Genomic DNA, 25828 nt, shown 5'->3' with positions numbered 1-25828 from the left:
GGGCGTGGGCACAGCGCGCCTGCGCAGTGGCCGAAGCCCGGGTTGTGTGCTTCCCGCCAATTCTTGCGATAATCCTGCAGAGGTTGAGTCCCGTGCTCCATGGCGACGTTTGACCCGGCCGAGCTGCCCGAGCTGCTTAAGCTTTATTACCGGAGGCTTTTCCCCTACGCCCAGTACTACCGCTGGCTCAACTATGGCGGAGGTGATGGAAGCCGGGGGCGGAGAGGGGAGTGGTCCGGGGGGCGGTGAGGAGGGGGCTCTGGGAGGGCGCCTCCTGCGCGCCGGGCGTCCTGTCGCGCGCTCCCACCACCTCAGGGGTGTAAAGGGGCCGAGCGGGCGAGCGTAAGCAGCCTCGGCCCCTGCGCGGTCGGACTCCGGTCAGGGCCGCGCTCGCCGGCCGCGGTGCCTGAGCCCGGGCGACGACTGGGTCCGAGCCTCAGGCTGCAGAGGCGGCTCCCGCCTCAGGGCCCGCGCGCGGGCAGCTCCCGGCAGGGGAGAGCTGCCGACTTCGCAGCTGAGCTGCTTGCGGCCCGCTGAGGAGCCGCGGGTGACATTGCACCTTTAAATATTTCTGCTTTTCCCCCATTTTTACTTTTCCTATCAGATGCAGGATGGTAAGCCCTTTCAAGTCAGGGACTAGGTCTTTTTTTTTTTTTTTTTTTTTTTTTTTTAACATGTAGCACAGGGGATCCCTGGGTGGCGCAGAGGTTTGGCGCCTGCCTTTGGCCCAGGGCGCGATCCTGGAGACCCGGGATCGAATCCCACGTCGGGCTCCCGGTGCGTAGAGCCTGCTTCTCCCTCTGCCTGTGTCTCTGCCTCTCTCTCTCTGTGTGACTATCATTAAAAAAAAAAAAAAAAAAAAAAACATGTAGCACAGTGTTAGGCACAGAGGGCTCATTAAAATTATCTTCTCATGGGTCAGAGTTATAATGCCCCGAGCTGAATAAAGTACCAAATTAACAAAACAAAACAAAAAGTACCAAATTAACTTTAAAATTGTATATTTATTTTGCAGTAATAAAGAATTACTTTCAACACCGTGAATTTTCATTCACATTGAAAGATGATATTTACATTCGCTACCAATCCTTCAGCAACCAGAGGGATCTGGAAAAGGAGATGCAGAAAATGAACCCATACAAGATTGATATAGGCGCGGTATATTCCCACAGAGTAAGAAGTCTTTTGTGTATTTTGTAGTTTTGTTTTTAAACCAAGAACGGGGGATCCCTGGGTGGCGCAGCGGTTTGGCGCCTGCCTTTGGCCCAGGGCGCGATCCTGGAGACCCCGGATCGAATCCCACCTCAGGCTCCCGGTGCATGGAGCCTGCTTCTCCCTCTGCCTATGTCTCTGCCTCTCTCTCTCTCTCTCTCTATGTGACTATCATAAATAAATAAATAAAATTTAAAAAAAATTAAAAAAAAAAATAAACCAAGAACGGGGCAGCCTGGGTGGCTCAGCGGTTTAGCACCTGCCTCTGGCCCAGGGCCTGATCCTGGAGTCCCGGGATCGAGTCCCACATCAGGCTCCCTGCATGGAGCCTGCTTCTCCCTCTGCCTGCGTCTCTGCCTCTTTCTCTCTCTCTCCCTGTGTCTCTCATGAATAAATAAAATCTTTAAAAATAAATAAGTAAAATAAACCAAGAATGGATTGGTGCCCCCATCGTTCTGAGATTTAATTTTTAGAGCTTATTCTAGTGGAACCCCACTTTAACTTTCTTGCAAGTAAATTGCAGTATTTTTTGTTCCTTGATACTCTACATTTGGAAGTGAGTTGGTTGTATTCTCACTCGGACAAAAATATTGAGTATCTGGCCGAAAGAGTAAACGAGGAAGTCAGCATGGTTTAAAGGACGGTATTTTTAAACAATTACATTGTCTTCCAGCATTGGAGGTGTTTTGTTTTAAGTAACTTCTTTATCCAATGTAACTCTGAGATCGACAGTCACCTACTCCATGGGCAGAGCCAGGCCAGCACCCCATGGAGTCTTGATTCCTCTGTTTCTTTCACACTCTATATCTGTTCCATTAGGAAATCCCTTTAGCTCTACTAAAATAGTATCTGAAATCCAACCACGGGTACCGGTGCTACTACCATTATCATCTTTCATCTGAATTATGGTAAAAACTTTCTAACAATTTGCCCCTATAGATTCTAAAGTCTATTCTTCAGAGAGTAGCCAGAGCAGTCCTTTTATTTTTTTTTTAAGATTTTATTTATTTATTCATGAGACAGAGAGAGAGAGACAGAGACACAGGCAGAGGGAGAAGCAGATTTCACACAGGGAGCCCAACGTGGGACTCCATCCCAGGTCTCCAGGATCATGCCCTGAGCTGAAGGCGGCGCTAAACCGCTGAGCCACCCGGGCTGCCCAACAGCAGTCCTTTTAAAGCAAGTCAGAATCTGTGATTCCTCTGCTCAAAACCATTCTCCAGTGGCTCCCCATTTCACTCAGAGTAGAAGCCCCACTCTCCCCCTCACTCCCTCCACTCCAGCCACACTAACCCTTGCTCAAGCAGTTTCCACTGCCCAATCCCGTTTTCCCAGGTATCTTGTCGGTTCCCTCCCTCACCTACTCAAGTCTTCACTCAGTGAGGCCTACTGTAACCTGCCGCTCCTACCCATCGCTACTGATGTAGTCTAAATGCTAGAATAGTGCCTGGCAGAGAGAGTGCACCATAAACATTTGTTGAACGAGTGAACATACCAAAATTGCCATTCTTTCTCTCCTTAAAAACACACAAATGAGGGGGAGAAATACGCTTATGGGATAATAGCTTTTATATGGAGCTTTTTCTTTTCTTTCTTCCCAGGATTTATTTATTTATTTTAGAGAGACAGTGCAGGTGTGCAAGCAGGGAGAGAGGCAAAGAATCTCAAGCCGACTTACTGGTAGAGCCCAACACAGAGCTGAATCCTCTGACCTTGAACTCATGACCTGAGCCAAAATGAGAAGTCAGACACTTAATGGACTGAGCCACCCAGGCGCCCCAGGCTTTTTTTTTTTTTTTTTTTTTAAGTGTTTCCTACTCCTATTATTTTCTGCTCCCCAGAGCCAACTGCTTTCTTTTAGCTGATTCTTAAGGTATTTGCCCCTCGTGTGTAAATAATATTTTTGTATTTCTTCTGTTTTCCATTTTAAGCATAATGTACTTGACCTTCTACTCTGGCAAGTGAGGATTTAGCTTTTTTTTCACCTCACCTTCCCATTTCCACATGTCCCAATATGTTAGATTAAAAATCTGGGTGGCCCAGTCAGTTAAGCATCTGCCTTTGGTTCCCGGGGTCCTGGAATCAAACCCCACATTGGGCTCCCTGGGGTCATGTTCCCGGGGTCCTGGAATCAAACCCCACATTGGGCTCCCTGCTCAGCAGGAAGTCTGCTTCCCCTCCCCCTCTGCACCTGCCGCCCCCCACTTGTATGCTCTCCCTCTCTCTCTCAAATAAATAAATAAAATATTTTTTAAAAATCAGGTTAGATCACTAAGTCAACCCCAAATTTCTTGCCAATTGTCTAATCTCCTAATGTATTCAGACACACCAGGTAGTTGGTCAGTTTCATCCCAAAGAAATTTCACTGGAGCTTTCCAACCTCCAAGCTGGACTGATTGCTCCCTCTAAGCCTCATGGATAAATATGATCCTGTAATCACCCCAGTTTCCTTTCACCTCTCTCCTATTTTGGATCCTGTGTTGCCTGAATCCTTTGTTCTCTTTGTGGTTTACTTCCTGGTTTGGGTAGAGCACATCCTTCAGGAGCTTCCTGAGAAAAGGTGCATGGAAAAGAAAATACTTGACACTTTCTGTATCTGGAAAATGTCTTCATTCTACCTTTAGGCTTAAGTAATGGTTGAGTTTGTAAATCAGTTTCCCCTAGTTTCCAGTGTTGCTGTTAAGACTACTGATGCAGGGGGATCCCTGGGTGGCGCAGCGGTTTGGCTCCTGCCTTTGGCCCAGGGCGCGATCCTGGAGACCCGGGATCGAATCCCACGTCGGGCTCCCCGTGCATGGAGCCTGTTTCTCCCTCTGCCTATGTCTCTGCCTCTCTCTTTCTCTCTGTGTGACTATCATAAATAAATAAAATAAAAAAAAATAACTATCTATATAAACTGCATTTAAAAAAAAAAAGACTACTGATGCAGGGCAGCCCTGGTGGCGCAGCGGTTTAGCGCTGCCTGCAGCCTGGGGTGTAATCCTGGAGATCCAGGATCAAGTCCCACATCAGGCTTCCTGTATGGAGCCTGCCTCTCCCTTTGTCTGTGTCTCTGCCTCTCTCTGTCTCTATGAATAAATAAAATCTTCAAAAAAAAAAAAAAAGACTAATGCATTCTCATTTTTGTTCCACTATGTTGGATTTGAAAGCTCTTAGGATTTTCTACCTATCCCCCGTCTCCCTAATGTTCTAAAATTTGACTATGATGTGCCTTGGTGTGCATGTTTTTACACCTATTGTGCTAGATACTTGATGGGCTCTTATAATCATGAACTCATGTCCTTCAATTCTAGGAAATTTTCTTTTTTCTCTTTTAAGATTTTATTTTGGGGACACCTGGGTGGCTCAGTGGTTAAGCATCTGCCTTCAGCCCAGGGAATGATCCTGGGGTTCAGGGACCGAGTCCAACATCGGGTTCCCTGCATGGAGCCTGCTCCCTCTGTGTATGTCTCTGCCTCTCCGTGTCTCTCATGAATAAATAAATAAATCTTAAAAAAAAAAAAAAAAGGTTTTATTTTGAAGTAGTCTCTATACCCAATGTGGGGCTCAAACTTAAAACACAGAGATCGGGCAGTCCGGGTGGCCCAGTAGTTTAGCGCTGCCTTTGGCCCAGGGTGTGATCCTGAAGACCTGGGATCGAGTCCCATGTTGGGCTCCCTGCATGGGGCCTGCTTCTCTCTCTGCCTGTGTCTCTGCGTCTTTCTCTCTGTGTGTCTCTCATGAATAAATAAGTAAAATCTTTTAAACAAAACAAAACAAAACAAAACACAGAGATCAACAGTCTCATGCTCTACTGACTGAGCCATCCAGGCACCCCATTTTTTTTCTTAAATACAATTTTTTTTATCTATAATTTTTCTCTGATGTCTCTAGAAATCCTTAAGTCAGATGTTATATGTCTTGGACTGGTCCACTACTTCTTTTCTAATCCTATTTTCTATTTTTTTGTCCTTTTGCTCTCCTTTCTGGGGAATTTCCATTGAGGTTTTCATTTCTGCTATTTTAATTTCCAAGAACTTTTTTTAGAGCATCCAATACTTTTTTTCATTGATACGTCATATCTTTCTGAGGATATCAATGATAGTTTAAGTTTTTTGTTATACAGTGTTTTCTCAAAGTTGCTTTTTTTTCCCCGTTTTAACTCCTCTTTCATATTAGAGGCTTTCCTCAAGTCTGGTAATTTCTTGCATGTTGTTTATATTTAAAAATAGAGTACTAAGGATGCCTGAGTGGCTCAGCAGTTGGGCATCAGTCTTCAGCTCAGGGCGTAGTCCGGGTTCAGGGATTAAGTCCTCTGTTGGGCTCCTTGCAGGGGGCCTGCTTCTCCCTCTGCCTGTGTCTCTGCCTCTTTCTCTCTGTCTCTCATGAATAAATAAATAAAATGTTTTTTAAATAAAGTACTAAAAAAGCTGATTGGAAGATGTGTATACATGGCTAAGATTTATTACAGAGTGATCTGGCTGGACCAATTTTGGGGAAGGAAGTTCTGATGTCAATTTCTCTAGAACTTTGCTTAAATGAAAACTCCACTAGCACAGAGATGTTTGTTTTGATCACTCATCTTCTATTCCTAATGCCTGACACTCCTGATCAGATTCTTCAGAGAGGAATCTTCTGATCTCCTGCCTGGGGTGGCAGTGATAGGATATAGAAGTGGAGAAGAGCACTGGGTCTCAGCTTTCCATATGTAAATACCCACTTAATCCCCTGTATATCAGTACAATACACTTTCTTCAACAGTACCTGTTGTTCCTGCCTCCCATCCCAATCCAAAGAGACCCACTGTTTGAGGTTCTCCCCATAATAATTAGGTATCTGCCAGGAAACTAAAAGTGCAGTCACCTAGCTCTGCAGAGTAATGGAGGAATCTGAGGAACTAACTGCTTCATAGATTTTTAACTGATAATATTTTTAATCATAGCTTCACCTCTACCACACAAACACACACTCTTACTCTCTCACTCTAAGATACTTGTTGTCACCTGAATTTTGGGGGGATGCTGAGGTGTAATTTCCTTATTGAGAGCTTAAGATTCAGCTCTTATGGGTATCCTTATAAAAATTGTGGTAATACTTTCTCCTCTCTGGAACTTTTTGATTTTTAAAAAGATTTTTTCCTCTGGTCCTTTTTAAAAAGATTTATGCCTTTCTTAAGAAAACCTTTACTATCATTTTTGTGCAGGTTTGGAAAGACCAAGATAGGTATCTGTAGCCTACTTTCTATACCTGGTGGCCCATAGCCAGGTATAGAGTAGCCAGGAGGCTACTTACAGCTTGAGCCAAAGGCTCAGTTCAAACTAATTGAGATCTTTTGAATTATTGAAATATTTTAAATACATTTTTATTACTTATATGTCCAATAATAATTAAAGGTCTTTAAGACAGCTTGCAATAGGGCATTATTTGTATGTGCTTTTCCTAATCAGAAACCTAAAAAAGCTTTATTATGATCTCTTACTGATTAATAAATATTTATTATTCAAGGTTACATGTCAATTATATCAGTAGAACTAGAAAAAATATCTATGGTAATATATATTTATCAAAACCTGTTTTAGGTAGATGAAATTTACACTCATCAATTCTGGATGCATAGAATCCGAATTAATGAATTTTAACTGATAGAGAGTTGGCATTATAGTATGGTTTCTTCATTGCTCTTCGGCCACTTTTTTTTGTGTGTGGTTAGAAAATAGCATAATTGGCAGCATGACAGCTCTTATAGAAAATGATTGATATTTTCTACTTGTAGCCCAATCAACACAATACAGTAAAGCTGGGAGCTTTCCAGGCTCAGGAAAAAGAACTGGTGTTTGACATTGACATGACAGACTATGACGATGTGAGGAGATGTTGTAGGTAAGTGCCGCATGCCTTGCTGGTAGGGTGGGTGATATCACTGACAATGAGTAATGATTCCTCTGCTCCAGTTCTGCAGACATATGTTCTAAGTGCTGGACCCTCATGACGATGGCCATACGCATAATCGACCGAGCACTGAAGGGCAAGTATTGGCAGTGGGGTCAAATGCAATAATCTGTTTTCCTGTGAATATTTATCTGTCTATACCATTTTATAATCAAATCTCATAGATTTCTAACATGTTTCCTTGAAACATATGGCCGGAAAATAAGAGATTTTTAGAATAAAGTTGTAGTTGAAACTCTAATAAAGCTATTGATCAAACCAGTGAGTTTTTTCCCAATTCAGTCATCTGTCGAGCAGCTGTATGTGCTACAAACTGTCCTAGATGAGGGAAATATGAAAGATGATGATTACCTCAAGTAGGTTATACAGTCTAGGAAGGAGACAAAATTGAGGATTACATTTATGTTAAGTAATACACACAGGGTGCCCTGGAGATATAGAACAGCAGGAGTACATACAGGAATGGAAAGAGACTGCATCAGAAAAGGTAATGACAGGGGCAACTGAATAGCTCAGTGATTGAGCATCTACTTTTGGCTCAGGTCATGATCCCAGGGTCCTGGGATCTAGTCCCGCATCAGCTCTCTACAGGGAGCCTGCCTCTCCATCTGCCTATGTCTCTGCCTCTCTCTCTCTCTCTCTCTGTGTGTGTCTCATGAATAAATAAATAAAATCTTTAAAAAAGAAAAAAATGAAAAGGTGATGATAATAATGTTAAAAATAGCTAACTCTCAGCACACCTGGGTAGCTCAGTTGGTTAAACCTCTAACTCTTGATTTCAGCCCAGGTCATGATCTCAGGGTCCTGGGATCTAGCCCCACGTTGGGCTTCGTGCTGGGTGTGGAGCCGGCTTAGGATTCTCTGTCCCTCTGCCCCTCCCTGCCCCTGTACACACATGCTCTCTCTCTCTCCGAAAAAATAAATAAATAAATAAGCTAACTCTATATAGGCTGTGTATCGTGTACAGGCACTGTTCTAAACACTTTAAATTTATTAACTTTTTTAATGTCCCTAGACAGGGTTTTTTTGTTTTGTTTTGTTTTAAGATTTTATTTATTTGAGAGAGAACACAAGTGGGGGTCGGGGCAGAGGGAGAAGAAAAAGTAGACTCCCTGCTGAGCAGGGAGCCTGATGCTGGGCTCAATCCTAGGACCCTAGGATCATGACCTGAGCCGAATGCAATCACTTAACACACTAAGCCAACCAGGCGTCCCCCTAGACATGGTCTTAAATGATAAATGGCAATTGGTCAAGGAGAAAAATGGAAATGCTGGAGTGTGAAGAAATTCTTGGCAGAGAGAGGAGACCACGATACGTATAGACATGAAGGCAAGACCATAGACACAGGAAACTACATGTAATTTAGTATAGTTAAGGTGAGTACATGTGAATAAGAGGTAAAAATGAAACCAAGGAAGTAAGCAAGAACCAGTTTATTTATAGATTTTAAAACGTATTTCTCCCCTCCTCAGAGGACTTTGGATTTAAGCATCGTCTCTGGGTATATTCTGGAAGGAGAGGTGTTCATTGTTGGGTCTGTGATGAATCAGTTAGAAAATTGTCCTCTGCAGTACGTTCTGGGATAGTTGAGTATTTGAGTCTTGTAAAGGTAAGATCTCAATGATATTTTACATTTTTTTGTTTGCCAGATATTTCCAAGCCTGAAATGTTTAGTGAAAAAAATGAAACTATCTTTTATATGCATATTCCAGAGTAGATGATCTTACCAGCAGATCAAATAATCATAGTAGCTACATTTTCTAAGATCTTTCATATTTTACTGTAAATATCCTCCTTTGTAACAAAAGGAAAAAATTGCTTTTCTAGTTCAATTATATCAAGTGAAGTTAACCCAGAAAGTTACAGGTATTGAAACTATATAAAATAGCATGTAAATTTTTGTATTTTGACAATTTAATCATATCTGTAGAACACATTAAAGAAATTTTTTTAGTATTTCATTTGTGTCATATATATGAAGTTCTTTTTTGATGGTTTATTTTTCAGGGTGGTCAGGACGTTAAAAAGAAAGTCCACCTAAGTGAAAAAATTCACCCTTTTGTCAGGTCTGTTGGGAAAGACTCCATGCAGTTCTTGTCTGATTTACCTAACATGCTTTTACAGTTACACTATTACCAATTTTCTCTATTGGGGTAGCATTTTATAGATAATAATAGCAAGAGTTAATTGAATGGCTGTTTTATGCTGCAGTATGCATGACATGCTTTACAAATGTTCTCATTGCCCTTAACAACAACTTCATGAGGGACATGGGGATATCTCCATTTATAGATGAAGAAAGTGGGATTTAGACAGATTATATAATTTGTTTGGCACCACACAAGTAATTGTTAAATTCAGGATTCATGTCTTGGTCTGCCTAATTTCAAAACTCATAGTCTTTCCACTAAATTCATTACTTCTCTAGGTGAAAAGAGCATCGTATTAAGAGTAAGAATCTCTATTCTGTGGCTTTCTAAGACCATGATAAAATATTAGAGCCTCTATTTCCATATATATATATGTTGGGGAAAATAACATTTGCTCCATGTATCTCAGAGTTGTGGCACAGATTAAATAAACAATAGGTGTGACGTCTATTTGCAAATTGCTAAGCACTACATAATTGTTGAGGTGTTAAAGCAAGTACCTCAGTAGAAACTATTCTGTTTCTCAGTGGAAGCTATTCAGATTCTGTCCCATACTCTGCTACTGATGTATTATTATGTTGTCCTGGCCTGGTTGCTTTCTACCTTATTACATATTTATGATGCTATTAACCTTCTAATTTGTGGAGTTTTAGAAGTAAACATTTCTTGAATCTATTCTAAGCCAGGTACTGTACCAGGTTGTTCCCCCTTAGAATGTCTTAGTTAGCTCTTATGATCCTGTGAAGGTGTATTATCCCCACGTTACATAGCTAATTTCTGTTTGTATTTTTCTTATTAGACTAGTATATACTCATTAAAAAAATTCAATAGAAGTAAGCACTAGTCTCCCAAATGGCAAGAAAAACTACGCAATGTACATGTTGCCAATAGTATTAGGACTGTGCTATTATTATTCCTACAGCAAATCTATAAACATAATAAAAAAATACTTTGAAGAATATGCCTTAGTTGATCAAGATATTCTTGAAAATAAAGAAACCTGGGATAAAATTTTAGCCCTTGTTCCTGAAAATATCCTTTCTCAAGGCCATTTCTATGTCAGCTATATGTATTGATCTATGATATTATGTGTTCTGCCTACATATTCTCATATATTTACTCTTATAAGTTTAATCTTTTTACACAAAACTGGTTTTCTGCATTCTAGTCTGGAATACAATAAGAAATGAGGCCATTCTGGAAATAAATTTCATTTTTGGAAGTTGATCCTCATAGAATTAATAGATACTTAAAGAATGCTGAATCATTTAGTCAAAATATGTACAGATCAGGGAAGGCTTTTATATTAAACCATATAGTTATTTTGGCATTATTTCTGTCATATCAGTATATATTTTTACAGGGAATTTTTTAAGGATATGTGTTTAATATTTGCATTTTAGAGGACAGCCCAGGTGGCTCAGCAGTTTAGCGCCACCTTCAGCTCCGGACCTGATCCTGGAGACCCGGATCGAGTCCCATGTCAGGCTCCCTGTGTGGAGCCTGCTTCTCCCTCTGCCTGTGTCTCTGCCTCTCTCTCTCTCTCTCTCTCTCTCTCTCTCTGTCTCTCTGTGTGACCCTCATGAATGAATGAATGAATAAATAAATAAATAAATAAATAAATAAAATCTTAAAATTTGCATTTTAGAAAACCATAATTACTTTCTAATAAACTTTTGAAATCCTTGTGGTAATACATACTGAAAACAAGTTGTTCGTTGATGTGCCCTAAATGAGTGTTTCCTTAATGACTCATTACCAATTCATGAGAAACTTCAACAAAACTTCCAGAAGCATCACAATTCACTTCAGCGTTGGGAGTGTTTAAAGAAAGCCATCAGCTCTCAGGTATATTCCATTGAAATCTCTATTATAAATATAATAATGTAATTCTTAATTAAATTCTGATTGTTTTGCTTAGTAAGTTAAAGAAGTTAAAGAGCATTGGAAGCCATTTTTTAAAGAAATCCTCAAAATTCCTAACTGATCCTCACACTAGACTTGCCTCTGCTTTTAGGATATCAAAAATGACAAATGTGGGCACTGGCTTGAATTGGAAATCATGCTTCAGTACTGTTTTCCACGGCTGGATATCAATGTTAGCAAAGGAATCAATCATTTATTGAAGAGCCCTTTTAGTGTTCATCCTAAAACAGGTACAGTATAAAGAAAGTAAAGAAAACTAGAAGAAAAATGAGTTCTTTTTTATTTTAGTAAGCATGTCACTCAGTGTGAATACATTATGACATCTGAGATATATGAAAAATTGAAAGACTATTAGGTAATACCTAAATTATTTTTTAATTGTTGATTAGTAGCTACCAGATGAGTTTTCACTACATAATAATTTTCATCTGGGTTTCTGAGGTTTAGTGTTGGAATTATAGAGGAACTTAGAAATCACAGAACAACAGCTCTTGTACAGATGAGAAAACATTTGTCCAAGAGGTTAATGTGACTTGTCTTAAAATAAATTGTGTCAGAGCTAGGAACAGAATTCAGTTCTTAAAACTCAAAGTTCTGTGCTTTGCCCACTATGCCTCCTCCCTCAGTTCTTTTTCCACAGTTTTAGCGTTCTTCCTTCACATTTCTCTTAAATATGTTTTGATAGACTGAAACTGACTTTAAAATAAATATAAAAGGTGCTATATTGATATAAACTTTGCATCATCCACCCAGGAAACATACATAGTTGTATATAGTTGTCCTTTTTAGCATCAATAATCCAACTCTGTCACTCGTGTGGGATGTTAGGCAAATTTCTCTCTGTGCCTTGGTTTTCTCATCTGTAAATGGAGATAATATAGTACCTACCTACCTCCATGGATTTTTTTTTTTAATTTTTATTTATTTATGATAGTCACACAGAGATAGAGAGAGAGAGAGGCAGAGACATAGGTAGAAGGAGAAGCAGGCTCCATGCACCGGGAGCCCGACGTGGGATTCGATCCTGGGTCTCCAGGATCGCGCCCTGGGCCAAAGGCAGGCGCTAAACCACTGCGCCACCCAGGGATCCCTTATGAAGATCTAAAATGTAAAGTGCTCGGAAAAAGTGTCACACATTCAATTCTCCCAACTTGCCTAGTTTCCTTTAATGATCTGTAATGATTCTCTAGTCCATATATTAGAATAAGCCCCTTTCCAAACTTATCAACTATGTGTTTTCAGCTTCTTTTGGTAATAAGCTTAATATTTCTTTTTTTAAATTTTTTATTTAAATTCAATTAATTAACATATAGTATATGATTAGTTTCAGAGTAGAGTTCAGTGATTTATAAATTCCATATAACACCTAGTGCTCATTATATATTTGTTAATTTTTTTTAAAGATTTTATTTATTTATTCATGAGAGACAGAGAGAGGATGAGAGGCAGAGACACAGGCAGAGGGAGAAGCAGGCTGTCTGTAGGAGCCTGATGTGGGACTCGATCCCTGGAATCAGGCCCTGGTCAAAGGCAGACGCTCAACCACTGAGCCATCCAGGCGTCCCTATATTTGTTAATATTTATTAAACCTAATTCTAGAGCTTTAGTGGGTATCCCCTTATTCTAATATCCAGGGTTTGGGTAAATAATGATGTTCATATGTATGTACATTTTGATTATATCGTTTTCCCATTAAGCAGCTGCAGTCTTCAAGCAGCAACTCTCAATTCTCCTAATTATTTTACTTGCTATTTACTTGGCATCTTTTAGATTCATTATCTCATTTCTGCGATGTGATGAATTTTATGAGGTGTTCCCAGGTGTGGATATTATGAAATGGTAGTATAATGCTGTCGACTTTATCTCTAAAATGCTTTCCAAAGATGCCCAACATATAGGTGTCTGTTCTGATCTCACCAAATAAACCAAGTTAATGAAATGAACTATAACTATGTTATTTCATTTTCAGGACTCACTAATTTGATATCATTCTGTACTTATATATAAAAGGATATTAGGAGGAAGGAGATAGAAATAAAAGTAGAGGGATGCCTGGGTGGCTCAGTGCTTGAGCATCTGCCTTTGGCTTGGGTCATGGTCCTGGGTCCTAGGATCAAGTCCTGCATCAGGCTGCCTGCAGGGAGCCTGCTTCTCCTTCTGCCTATGTCTCTGCCTCTCTGTGTCTCTCATTAAAATAAATAAATAAATAAATAAATAAATAAATAAATAGATGATAGATAGATAAGAGCACTAGGTAATAGCTCAACAGTCTTTCATACCTATTTTTTAAGAGAAATTAAAAGCGCAGCTAATGTGTAAGTAATTTCTAACTATTGTTTTTTTTAACAGATGAGTCTAACCCTTTTTCTAAGCCTTAGATTAAAGTTTAGCCAAAATAACACATTAGATTGTATTTTACAATCATCAATTTATAACTTTTGGTTCTTACAGGTCGAATTTCTGTGCCTATTGATTTACAGAAAGTAGATCAGTTTGATCCATTTACTGTTCCAACCATAAGGTATGTTCTAGATTATTGATTTTTTTTTAAATTTGTGATTGTTATTCTAAATTTGAAGTAGATTGAATTAGATCCCTTCCAGAGAGGCAGCTGTTCTGAGGCTATATGATGATGCCCTAGTAGGGCAACATTTCCTAGTGAGTTCCACAGAACACAAGCTGCTCTTCTCTAATAAAAAGATTACAAGTTCAAATAAGTTTGGGAAATAACAACTTAAACAGATAAAACGTTCTTTACTGTAAGATTTCCTAATTTTCATTATGCATGGAAAATTCTAACAAGAGATTGTGATTTTTAGACTATCCCAAATTTAGTTGGTCACATCTTTTTTACAGAAAATCTTGTGGGATTCATGTGCTATCACACACTGGGTAATGTTGACCAAGAACCAACTTTAAAAAATTTTATTCTAGGTTGCCTGGGTGGCTCAGTCACTTAAGGATCCAACTCTTGATCTTAGCTCCAGTCTTGATCCCTGGGTCATAAGTTTAGGCCTCATACTGGGCTCCACACTGAGCATAGAGCCTACTTAAAAAAAAAAATTGGACGCCTGGGTGGCTCAGCAGTTGGGCGTCTGCCTTTGGCTCAGGGAGTGAGGTCCTGGAGTCTTGGGATCAAGTCCCAACATCGGGCTCCGTGCATGGAGCCTGTTTCTCCCTCTGCCTGTGTCTCTGCCTCTCTCATGAATAAATAAATAAAATCTTTTAAAAAATTAGAATTCTCTTATTCTGGGGCACCTGGCTGGCTCAGTGGGTAGGGCATGTGACTCTTGATCTTGGAGTCATGAGTTCAAACCCCACATTAAGTATAGAGTTAAGAAAAAGTTTAAAAAATTATCTTATTCTATTATTTGTAGCTCTATCTGCCATGAATTGGATGCTGTTTCCACTAATGATGAGGGAAAGGAGGGAAACGAAGCTGAATCTGATATCAAACATAGAACCAGAGGTACGTTAATATATTGAAGTCTCATTTTAACATGTTTCTTTTTTTTTTTTTAGCAGTTCTTTTTTTTTTTTTTTTTAAGATTTTATTTATTTATTCATGATAGACACACAGAGAGAGAGGCAGAGACACAGGCAAAGGGAGAAGCAGACATCATACAAAGAGCCTGACGTGGGACTCGATCCAGGGTCTCCAGGATCACGCCCTGGGCTGCAGGCAGCACTATACCGCTGCGCCACCAGGGCTGCCCTAACATGTTTCTTATATAGACATCCTTCTGTCAGTCGAGTAATTAATTCTCTTTGGATTCAGCCCAGAATGGATCAATATTTATCCTGAAACCACCAAATAATAATATATAATATCATAATATCATGTAACATGATATCATGTTAACAAATAATATCATAGCAATGTCCATTCTTCATCAATTAGCCGGAAGGTGCTGTTGAATCCAATTTAATCAACAGATATTTACCAAGCAACATCTAAATGCCAGGATCTATACTATAAGATTAAATTGTCAATTTGTGTTGATAGTTGTTTGACTCTCACAATCTTAGGTTCAACAGCTACTTATTTAACAACTACTATGTATGCAGTACTTTTGTTCTTTGTTTTTGATGTAGATAGATGAGTGTTATGGTAATATATATCTAAACTGTGGTTGAATTATATATTCAAGATTTTGAAGGAGCTAGGGAATTTATAAATCTTCTGCTAATAGAAGCCAAATCTTTATATAACAACACCCAAGAGACACTCTATAGCCACAAAGCCAATAGAACTTCCTGTGATGATGGAAATTTAATGCACTGCTCAGTGTGGTAGTCACTAGCCACATGTGGCACAATCCACCTGAATTGTGAAAACTGGATTTTCAATTTCATTTCATTTAAAATAGCCACATGTAGCTGGTGACTATTGTAATAGTGCAGATCTGTGATCTCTGACCTTTCTTGGTCAAATGATGCTACCTTCTGTCAAAATCCAAGCTCAAATATCACTCCATTAAAAAAAAAATCATTTCATCTATTCCAGCTCTAACATAATACCTAAACATAGTACATTTCATTATTAATGTTTGTAGAATGATTACAAGCATTCTGTGTAAGGTATTTGAGGGGCACCTGGGTCGCTTATTTGGTTGGGTGTCCCAACTCTTGGTTTTGGCTCAGGTTATGCTCTCAGTCATGGGATCGAGCTGAGTCTGGCTCAGACTGAGCGCAGTGTCTGCTTGTCCCTCTCCCTCTGCCACCACCCCCACACTTTCTCTCTCTCTCTCAAATAAATAAATAAAACCTTTTTAAAAAATAAGTAGTTAGGGGCACCTGAGTGGCTCAGTGGTTAAGCATCTGCCTTTGGCTCAGGTCACGATTCTGGGGTCCTGGGATTGAGTCCTGCATCAGATTCCCCTGCAGGGAGCCCGCTTCTCCCTCTGCCTATGTCTCTGCCTCTGTATGCCTCATGAAAAAATAAATATTTTTTTAATGTAAGTAAATAAAGTATTTAAAAAATGTCTCCAACATGAAAAATCAGAATAAACTGGAAAAAGGCACTCAGAGAAAACAGATAATGCAAGGAATAAAGAAAACCCTTATTTTTTAATTTTTTTTAAAGAGCACGGTCTTTTTTTGGTGTGTCTTTTTTTTTTTTAATTTTTATTTATTTATGATAGTCACACAGAGAGAGAGAGAGAGGCAGAGACATAGGCAGAGGGAGAAGCAGGCTCCATGTACCGGGAGCCTGACGTGGGACTCCATCCTGCGTCTCCAGGATCACACCCTGGGCCAAAGGCAGGCGCTAAACTGCTGCGCCACCCAGGGATCCCGAAAACCCCTATTTTTTTAAGTAATGGGTTAAGTCATCTCTGTGCCCAACATGGGGCTCAAACTCACCACCCAGAGATCAAGAGTCCTATGTTCTAACTGAGCCAGCCAGGTACCCTGAAAACCTTTTTTTAAGAAATTAATATCCTCAGAGGATAAGGGAAGATAGAGTATCCATGAAGCAAGATCAGATGTATCCATCCGGTGCATGGAGCCTGCTTCTCCCTCTGCCTGTGTCTCTGCCTCTCTCTCTCTCTCTGTGTGTGACTATGAAAAGAAACAGAGAACAAAGAGGTCTTAGAAATCAGAAACATAATCCTTAGAATACAAAATTCAGTGGAAGAAAGTAGTACAAAAAAGATAAAGATAAGTTTGTTGTTATTTTAAAGAGGAAAATGATAAAGGAAATCAGAAGAATGGTTCAGGAGGTCTCCTATCTCCTGTTGTTTCAGAAAAATAACAAACAAGGAGGGAAAAAATATCAATTATATAGGAAACCATTGTGAAAATGGGCCCTTTATTGAAAAGGTTCAGCATAAGAAAACAAACCAGCACCAAGGCACATCATTTCGAAATCTCAAAACACTGAGAATTAAGAAAAGAGCTTTCTGACCCCTTCCTACTTGTCCCCACAAAAGCCACAGACCTAAGAATGGCCTCGAATTTCTAAACAATTGAAGTGTTCATTTGCTAGAAGTAGATACTGGAAAAGAAAAAGTGGTTGCCATTCAAGAGGATGGAGAGGTCAGAATTAGAGCAGGAAGCTGCTATTTTTTCCAGCCTGTTAGTATTATTTTATGCATAGATTACTTTAACACAATTTTTTTAATATTAATCTCTTGATAGACATCTTTTTTATTCAGATATTTTAAAGAGAAATTTTCTAATATAACTATTCAAAAATAAACTAAACTATCATTTCAAGTATTCATAAATAGTCAACAGAGGTGCTTTAGAAATGGTGGGGGGTTGGAGTAAGTGATATGTAAGTTCCCTACTATTGTTTTAGTTTCTGTGATTTGAAGCCTTTGTCCTTTTTCATACTAGTACCATTTGTTCCTGCCCTTCTTCCCAAATCCTGGAATATTCTCCTCTCCTCTCATTGTATCTTTTTTTTTTTCTTTTTTCTTTTTTCTTTTTTTTTTAAGATTTTATTTATTTGAGAGAGAGAGAGAAAGCACAAGCAGAGGGGAGGGGGCAGAAGGAAAGGGAGAAGCAGGAAGCCCAATGCAAGACTCAATCCCAACACCCTAAGATCATGATCCAAGCTGAAGGCAGATATTTAACTGACGAGCCACCCAGGTGCCCCTTCTTTTTCTTCTTTAAATATTTTATTTAGGGACTACCTGGGCGGCTCAGTGGTTGAGCATCTGCCTTTGGCTCAGGGTGTGATCCCAGAGTCCCAGGACAGAGTCCGACATGGGGCTTTCTGCATAGAGCCTGTTTCTCCTCCTCCTCCCAATGTCTCTGCCTCTCTCTGTCTTTCATGAATAAATAAATTCTTTTTAAAAAATAAAGATTTTATTTTTTTTATTATTATTATTTTTTTAGATTTTATTTATTTATTTAAGAGAGAGGGTGCAGGGGATCCCTGGGTGGCGCAGCGGTTTAGTGCCTGCCTTTGGCCCAGGGCGCGATCCTGGAGACCCGGGATTGAGTCCCATGTCGGGCTCCCGGTGCATGGAGCTTGCTTCTCCCTCTGCCTGTGTCTCTGCCTCTCTCTCTCTCTCTGTGTGTGACTATCATAAATAAATAAATAAATAAATAAATAAATAAATAAATAAATAAATATTTAAAAAAAAGAGAGGTTGCAAGCATGAGTTGGGGGAGGGGCAGAGGGAGAGGAAAAGAATCTCAAGCAGATTCTACACAGACCATGGAGCCCGATCCAGGGCTCAGTCATACCACTTAGATAATGACCTGAGTGGAAACCAAGAGTCAGATGCTTAACTGACTGAGCCATCCAGGTGTCCCTAATTCTATTTTTTTTTTTCCTAAGATCCACTTCATAGCCACCTCAGTAACCCTTTACTGATGGATTAGTTGGCCTTATAATTATCAATATGCCTGTTTGGTCTTTTAATTTTATATTGTTTTCTATTACTACATACGGGACTTGTTTTTCCAGTTCATTTAAAAACTTCTTAAAACCAAGGAGTTTGGTGCTCACTTCAGCAGCACATATAGAATTTAGCATAGTACTTAATATGTAATAGGTAGTTAGTAAATATTTAAGTAATTATTGAGTGTCTATTATATATTCCACAATGGTGAAGTAAACATATAGACTTCTTTTTTTTTAAGATTTTATTTATTCATGAGAGACACAGAGAGAAAGAGAGAGGCAGGGACACAGGCAGAGGGAGAAGTAGGCTCCATGCAGGGAGCCCAACATGGAACTCGAACCCAGATCTCCAGGATCACGCCCTGGGCTGAAGGTGGCACTTACCGCTGAGCCACTGGGGTTGTCCTATATGACTTATATACAAGGAGCTTAGAATCTTGAATTAAAGATTCAAAGTTTATGTGGTTGATCCCAAACTAAACTGTTTATTTGTTATACATTTTATTATTAAAAGAAAATTCAGGGGCAGCCCCCGTGGCGCAGCGGTTTAGCGCTGCCTGCAGCCCGGGGCGTGATCCTGGAGACCCGGGATCGAGTCCCGCATCGGGCTCCCTGCATGGTGCCTGCTGCTCCCTCTGCCTGTGTCTCTGCCTCTCTCTCTAGCTGTGTCTCTATGAATAAATAAATAAAAAATCTTTAAAAAAAAAAAAAAAAAAAGAAAATTCATATATAAAAGTTTAAGACAAACTATAATGTGCTTTTATAATTGCCACAGTTCAGATATTTATCCTTAATATCCTCATCAAAATTCCTTTTCTAGTCCCAAGTATATTTATTAAATTTTTTTAAGTATAATTTTTTTCACTCTGAAATGAACCATTATGAGGAATATTCCATGCAGTCATAGCATGCTACCGAAATCCAAATCTCATCTTGTTCTCAGATTTTCTCCCCTAACAGATATAGATTGTGTAACTAAATAAATGAATAAGATTCTGTATTCAAAGTTTTGTTGTGTACATCTTTTAAATTTTATATAAATCAAAGAATACCTATACTTAAGTCACTATGACTATAAACTTCAGTTTGTCCCCAGGTAAAATGCCCTAGCTTCACATTTTTAATGTTTGCTCTGTTAATAAAATTATTACTGAAGCCACAATTTCTAAAGAAAGGAATATATGAGACTTAACAAAGAGCAATAGATTATGTCAGTCTAACACTAGAAAGCCTGACTACTAAAGTAGATACGTACATGTGACTTGGATATTTTTAAGCAGCACTCTCTTAAAATACAGTAGCCACATATGGCTATCAAGCCCTTGAAAAATGTCTAGTATAAACAAGGAACTGATTTTTTTTTTTTTGTGGCCTGTGTTTTGTTTTTTGTTTTTTGTTTTTTTTTAATTTATTTATTTATTCATGAGACCCACACAGAGAGAGAGAGAGAGAGAGAGAGACAGAGACACAGGAGGAGGGAGAGGCAGGCTCCATGCCAGGAGCCCGATGTGGGACTCGATCCTGGGACTCCAGGATCACGCCCTGGGCCCAAGGCAGGCGCTAAACCACTGAACCACTCAGGGATCCCCAGGAACTGATATTTTTTAATTTAATTTTAATTGCTTTAAATTTTAAAACTGATAGAGGCCTGGGTGGCTCAGTCAACGGTTAAGTGGCCAGCTCTTGATTTCAGCTCGGGTCATGATCTCAGGATCTGGGGGATAAAGCCTTGCATCAGGCTGTACACTCAGTGAGGAGGAGTCTGTTTCAGTATTCTCTCTCTCCCTCTGCCCTTTCCCTCACTTTCTTACAAGTGTGTGCACACACTCTAATATAAATAAATAAATTTTTAAAAAAAGTTTTAATGTTTAAAATTTAAAAGTTTTAATGTTTGGGAAATTTGGGTAAATGAGCCTACTTTTATACTATTTTACACTTCAAATATAAATATAAATCAAATATTTCTCATAATGTATCATCTAAATTGAGATGTGTACAAAATGCTAGATTTCAAAGACTATGAAAGAGAATGTAAAATATTTCCATTTTTATGGTGTATTAATAATATTTTAGATACACTGGATTAAATATTAAAATTAATTTTACCTTTTAAATGTGGCTACTAGAGTAGTTAAACAACACATTTATCATTATGTTGGAAGTACTGTACTAGAGAATTGTGTTGTTGGGACGCCCGGATGGCTCAGCAGTTTAGTGCCGCCTTCAGCCAGGGTGTGATCCTGGAAATACAGGATCGAGTCCCATGTTGGGCTCCCTGCGTGAAGCCTGCTTCTCCCTCTGCCTGTGTCTCTGCCTCTCTCTGTGTGTCTCTCATGAATAAATAAATAAAATATTTTTTTAAAAAATAGAGAATTGTGTTGTTCTAGAGAATTCTTATAAGAAACTTAAAGTTATACTGTCATGTTATTCTTGCTTCCAAAATGCTAATTACAATGCATGGCCTTTATGATTTAGATTATAAGAAGACTAGTCTAGCTCCTTATATAAAAGTTTTTGAACAGTTTCTTGAAAACCTGGATAAATCCCGAAAAGGAGAACTTCTCAAGAAGAGTGGTAAGACTCTATACCTTTCCCTTTTAGCCATTTAGATCTTAGTGTGGGAAGTTGAAAACATCCAGCAAGTGAGTAATTTTAGAGCTCTAGCCTTTGCCCTCCTAAAATAAGTTAATAATTTAGCTTACTATCCTTGGTGTTTTAAAAATTGAGCTCCCTTAATTCAATTCAACAGATATTCATTAAACACTTCTGTGTATTGGGTAATATGAAGGAAACAAAGATTAATTATAAAAATGAATTCCACACCATGCCTCCCTGCCCTTAGGAAGTACTCACTGATAAAAACAAAAAAGTATAAAATGCTAAGAAAGATCTCATCTGATTGAGAGAAGCTGAGATTTCATATGAAGAGTGGTATTTGAATGCTTTACAGTGAGCTGCTATGCAGATTCTAATTCCCAATGCCATTATACCATGCCTTGAGGTATGAGTAGGATTTCCACAAGCAGAGATTTGATAAAGGTACAGGAATGGAAAAAGGAGACAGGTTGTTCATTCTTGAAGGAATAGCAAAGGTAAAGGCATTAGGAAAGCATCAGGTAACTCTGGAGGCCATCGAGTAGTACAGCTAACCTGGAACAAAGATGTGTCAGGAAGTGATAGGATAGAATTCTGAAAAAGCAGACTGAAGCCAGAGTATCAATGGCCTTGAATTCTAGTCTTGAGAGTTTGGGCTTAATTCAACGGGGACAAGGAAGCTAGCAAAGGTTTTTGAGGGAGTACCATGATTTATAGTTTTATCTAGCAAAATAAAACTAACAACAATATATCTGAGGAGAGGAAGGGGAGAGAATAGAGAGAGCAAGAGGCCAGTTGGGCTGTTACCATTAGGACACTAGTACCCGCTATCTCCAAAAGGTGCAAATACTAGAGCCATCCTTGAGAGTTAGTAATGATTTGGAAGTAGAGATGAAAGAGGAAAGTTAGGAAAGTTAAAAGTGTCACAGAAGCCAGGGAAAAGGAAAACTTCAAGGAGATTATCAAGTGTCAAATGCAGTAGAGAACTGTTAAGATCCTGTTGGATACTGAAACTAAAAGGAGATACTAAGAGTAAGAGGACAGCAGTATCAAAGGAAAAAGTTCTTTGAATAGGAGAGATGTGAACATATGTATAAACCAAATGAAATCAGCAGTGAATATTATTCAGGAAATTGATAGATACCATAGGCAACTGTAGTAGGGTTATAGAAATACAAACTCCCTTTCCACTTCATTTTTTAATAATATGCATAATGTTTAAAGAATAGTGCCCAAGATAATGCTGAACTCATAGTAGACACTCAAATATGTGCTTATTGAATGAACAATGATGACTCTGAACTTGGAAAGCCTCAGTGAACCTGCCATTCCAACTGGCTGTGTTAAGTCCTTTGTATTCTTTTTCTGTACTAGCTCAGCCTATAATGTAGGCTTCAGCAAATGTGAAAACAAATCTTTATGCATGATGTGAATTTAATGGAAGCATTAAGCAAATCAGAATGTGAAAATAAATGGGATTTGTCTTGTTTTCCTTTACTATCCTTTGATAAGAATCTATTCTCTTTCAGATTTACAAAAAGACTTCTGAAGATAACAACTCTCCTCAAACCAGTGTAGATAACTTCTAGCTTCAACCAAGAATCAGATATTTCAAGAGCCATTTGATAAATATTGTAGAACCATAGATGTGTCTTAATGCTCAAAGCAAAATTTCCTTTTCTTGAAAAATGATTATGTTGAAAAGATTCCTGAGACTACCAAAGGAGAGTGTCCAGCTTTCTGGAAGGAAGAATAATGGGAGAAATAAGTGGATTGCAGATACATTTGTAAAAGTTAATATCATACAAAGATAATGCTAAGATTTTTTTTATATACCTTTTACCAGTTGCCATATGTATTTTGATATACTTCTACCAGTTGCCACATGTAGGGGCAAGTGAGCAGTAATATCCCAAAGACTCTAATCTCAGCTCACTGGATACAGCCTCCTAATTAATGAACTGAATGAATATTCTAGGTGCATGAGAGCTTTGTCCTTAAGTCTTAGACACTTAATTATACCTGGAGTGTGTATTTCATCACTTTTAATGTTGCCTTACTGATATTTTTGTTGGTCAGCCCACACCCCACTGCCCATCTTTTAAAAATCATTTTATACTGGGCATCTAAACATACGGAAACTTCAATTCAAAAAATATGTTACTAGATTACAATAGGAGATAGTAGAGTGTTTTTTTACAACTGTTGCATTTGTAGCTACCAACTTCCTTCCTCAGAAAACAATTGGATTAGGCTGCACCATAAAGCAGCAGCTTAGAATAACCAGTTTCACCGACATAAAACTTGTTATACTTGTCAAAACACTTCCCTTTCTACATATCCAGATACTTAATTTTAAAGGTTTTTTTCTACCATATTAAAATTTTTTTTTCTGAAAGTGTCAGATTTCTTTTGCCTAGTTTTACAACCAATCGAAACAAAACAGTCATTCTGGTTTACAGTCCATCTTTTGAGAAACACTGAGAAGTCAAGCTATCAGGCTGGTGCATTCTGTGATTTATGAAAATTTTCCTTCCTTTGCATTTCCTTTAACATAGTTTTCTCTATACCCACACAGCCTTTTTTTTTCTTAATCTTTTGGCTTATATATATAAAACAGACTTTACAATGCAGTCAACATATTGCAATGCCTTGCATTTCCTTCTCGTTTCTAATTTTTTAAGAAAAAACATTAAAGGCCATTGTGCAAAATTCCTCATTATTTAAGCTTCTAATTACTATATATTGTTCAGTTTCTAGGTCTGGAAAAGGGGTCAGTTATAATTCCTGAATACAAGATTACTAAAGACTCAGTCCATTTTAAGACTTCAGAATAAGCCTGGGTAGCTCAGTGGTTTAGCACCGTATTCAGCCCAGGTCATGATCCTGGAGACCCCGGATCAAGTCCCACGTTGGGCTCCCTGCATGGAGCCTGCTTCTCCCTCTGCCTGTGTCTCTACCTCTCTGTCTCTCTGTTTCTCATGAATAAACAAATAAAATCTTAAAAAAAAAAAAAAAAAAGACCTTTGGGCAGACCTGGTGGCGCAGCGGTTTGGCACCGCCTGCAGCCTGGGGTGTGATCCTGGAGACCCAGGATCGAGTCCCACATCGGGCTCCCTGCATGGAGCCTGCTTCTCCCTCTGCCTCTCTCTCTCTGTCTCTATGAATAAATAAATAAAATCTTAAAAAAAAAAAAAAGACTTCAGAACAAGAGTGTAAGAACTGGTATTATGCTTCAACAAGAGAGGTTTCAAGCTTCCAAAATGTCTACCATTTAAAGTCTTTTAATGCTTTAATATTAAAGTTCTTGGATAAAGCTGAACATATTGTACTCATGTAAAAGAATAAATGTTTTTACACTGTATGCTAACTGGAATTTAAAAATTAAAGGGATGCCTGGGTGAGTCGGTTAAGCGTCTCCCTTCAGCTCAGGTCATGATACTGGTGTTCCAAGTCCCAGGACTGAGCACCACATCAGGCTCTGTGCTCAAAGAGCCTGCTTCTCCCTCTCCCTCTGCCCCTCCCCACTCATTTTACTGGGTGTTATATGTCAGCAAATTGAATTAAAAATTTTTTTTAAAACCTAAAGAATTTTTAAAAAATAAAGTCCTTTTTTTCTAAATAAATAAATGTGGTTCTTGAAGACAGCAGAAACATGCTCAAAAACTATACTGACTTCCCTATTCTCTGATTTTACCAACTCCTACATATATGAGAATTGTAGAAACAAAGGGCACAAAACTGTCTTCGTCTCCAAACTTGCCAATTTATTAAAAAATCCAAAGAAAGAAAATATATCCTTCCTTAGTCATTCACAACAGAAGGGTCAGTGGGCTTGATTGGAAAGGAAAGGAAATGGTCAAAATATTTACTTGTCTAAGGAGATGATAAGCTATTGCTGGCCCTTTCTTCTGAAGGTAAATAAATGGACTGTGCTGACAAATCTTCCAGATCACATATTTACTCATAAAAAGTAATACAAGCACTTTTTAAGTAATGTACATATATTACCTAGTCTTCCTAACAATCTTACGAAGTAGTTACTATAGCCCCATTTTATAAATGAAGAAACTGAGGCACAAATGGGTTAAATCGCGAAAGGTCACTATGAGGTGACAAGCTGTGATTCAGACAAGGAGTACGGCTACAGAGTTCATGTTTTATATATATGTTTTTTAAGTTTATTTAAGCAATCTCTACACCCCGCGTAGGGCTTAAACTCATGACCCTGAGATCGAGTCTTGTGTGCTCACAACTGAGCCGGCCAGGCACCCCTACAGAGTTCATGCTCTTACCACTCCGCGGTACTGCCTCCCCTACCGGAAAAAAGTTTCAGAATTTCTCATTCCCGGTAAACTCCACTATTTAATTGAATTCTAATTTATGAATCCTCACTTCACAAGTAGTTTCCAAAGCATAGTCGCTGCTTCCCTTAAAAGGCAGCCACAAAAAAAATAAATAAATAAAAATAAAAAAAATAAAAGGCAGCCACAACGCGAACAGCGCAGGCTGGTTTCGGTAGGGTACTTGCGCCATGGGCTTTCACTAACACAAACACTGAAATTACACCCTACTGTCCAGACTCTTACCGTGTAAAGCATGATTTTCTTATTTTTTTTTTTAGAATTTTTTTTTTAATTTTTATTTATTTATGATA

At 38.8% G+C, this 25828-nt stretch overlaps 2 protein-coding genes across 3 annotated transcripts in view; one reads left to right on the top strand and one right to left on the bottom strand.

The window, feature by feature from the left end:
* HSD17B6 (hydroxysteroid 17-beta dehydrogenase 6) overlaps positions 1 to 25828 on the bottom strand; it is a 67901-nt gene that overhangs the window by 40832 nt on the left and 1241 nt on the right. The gene's annotated exons all lie outside the window — the stretch shown is intronic.
* PRIM1 (DNA primase subunit 1) lies at positions 22 to 24535 on the top strand. The gene is made up of 13 exons (XM_072842825.1): positions 22 to 202; positions 1016 to 1173; positions 6965 to 7071; positions 7143 to 7216; positions 8613 to 8749; positions 9148 to 9206; positions 10213 to 10322; positions 11050 to 11138; positions 11308 to 11446; positions 13668 to 13737; positions 14594 to 14685; positions 21052 to 21150; positions 22701 to 24535. Exons 1-13 carry the CDS (start codon positions 100 to 102, stop codon positions 22718 to 22720), a joined length of 1257 nt encoding a protein of 418 aa, XP_072698926.1. The 5' UTR covers positions 22 to 99; the 3' UTR covers positions 22721 to 24535.

This window comes from Canis lupus, chromosome 11 (genome assembly GCF_048164855.1).
Source record: "Canis lupus baileyi chromosome 11, mCanLup2.hap1, whole genome shotgun sequence".
NCBI classification, from domain to species: Eukaryota; Metazoa; Chordata; class Mammalia; order Carnivora; family Canidae; genus Canis; species Canis lupus.
Note: the sequence above shows the minus strand (reverse complement) of the source record. Positions and strands in the feature narration are given on the sequence as shown.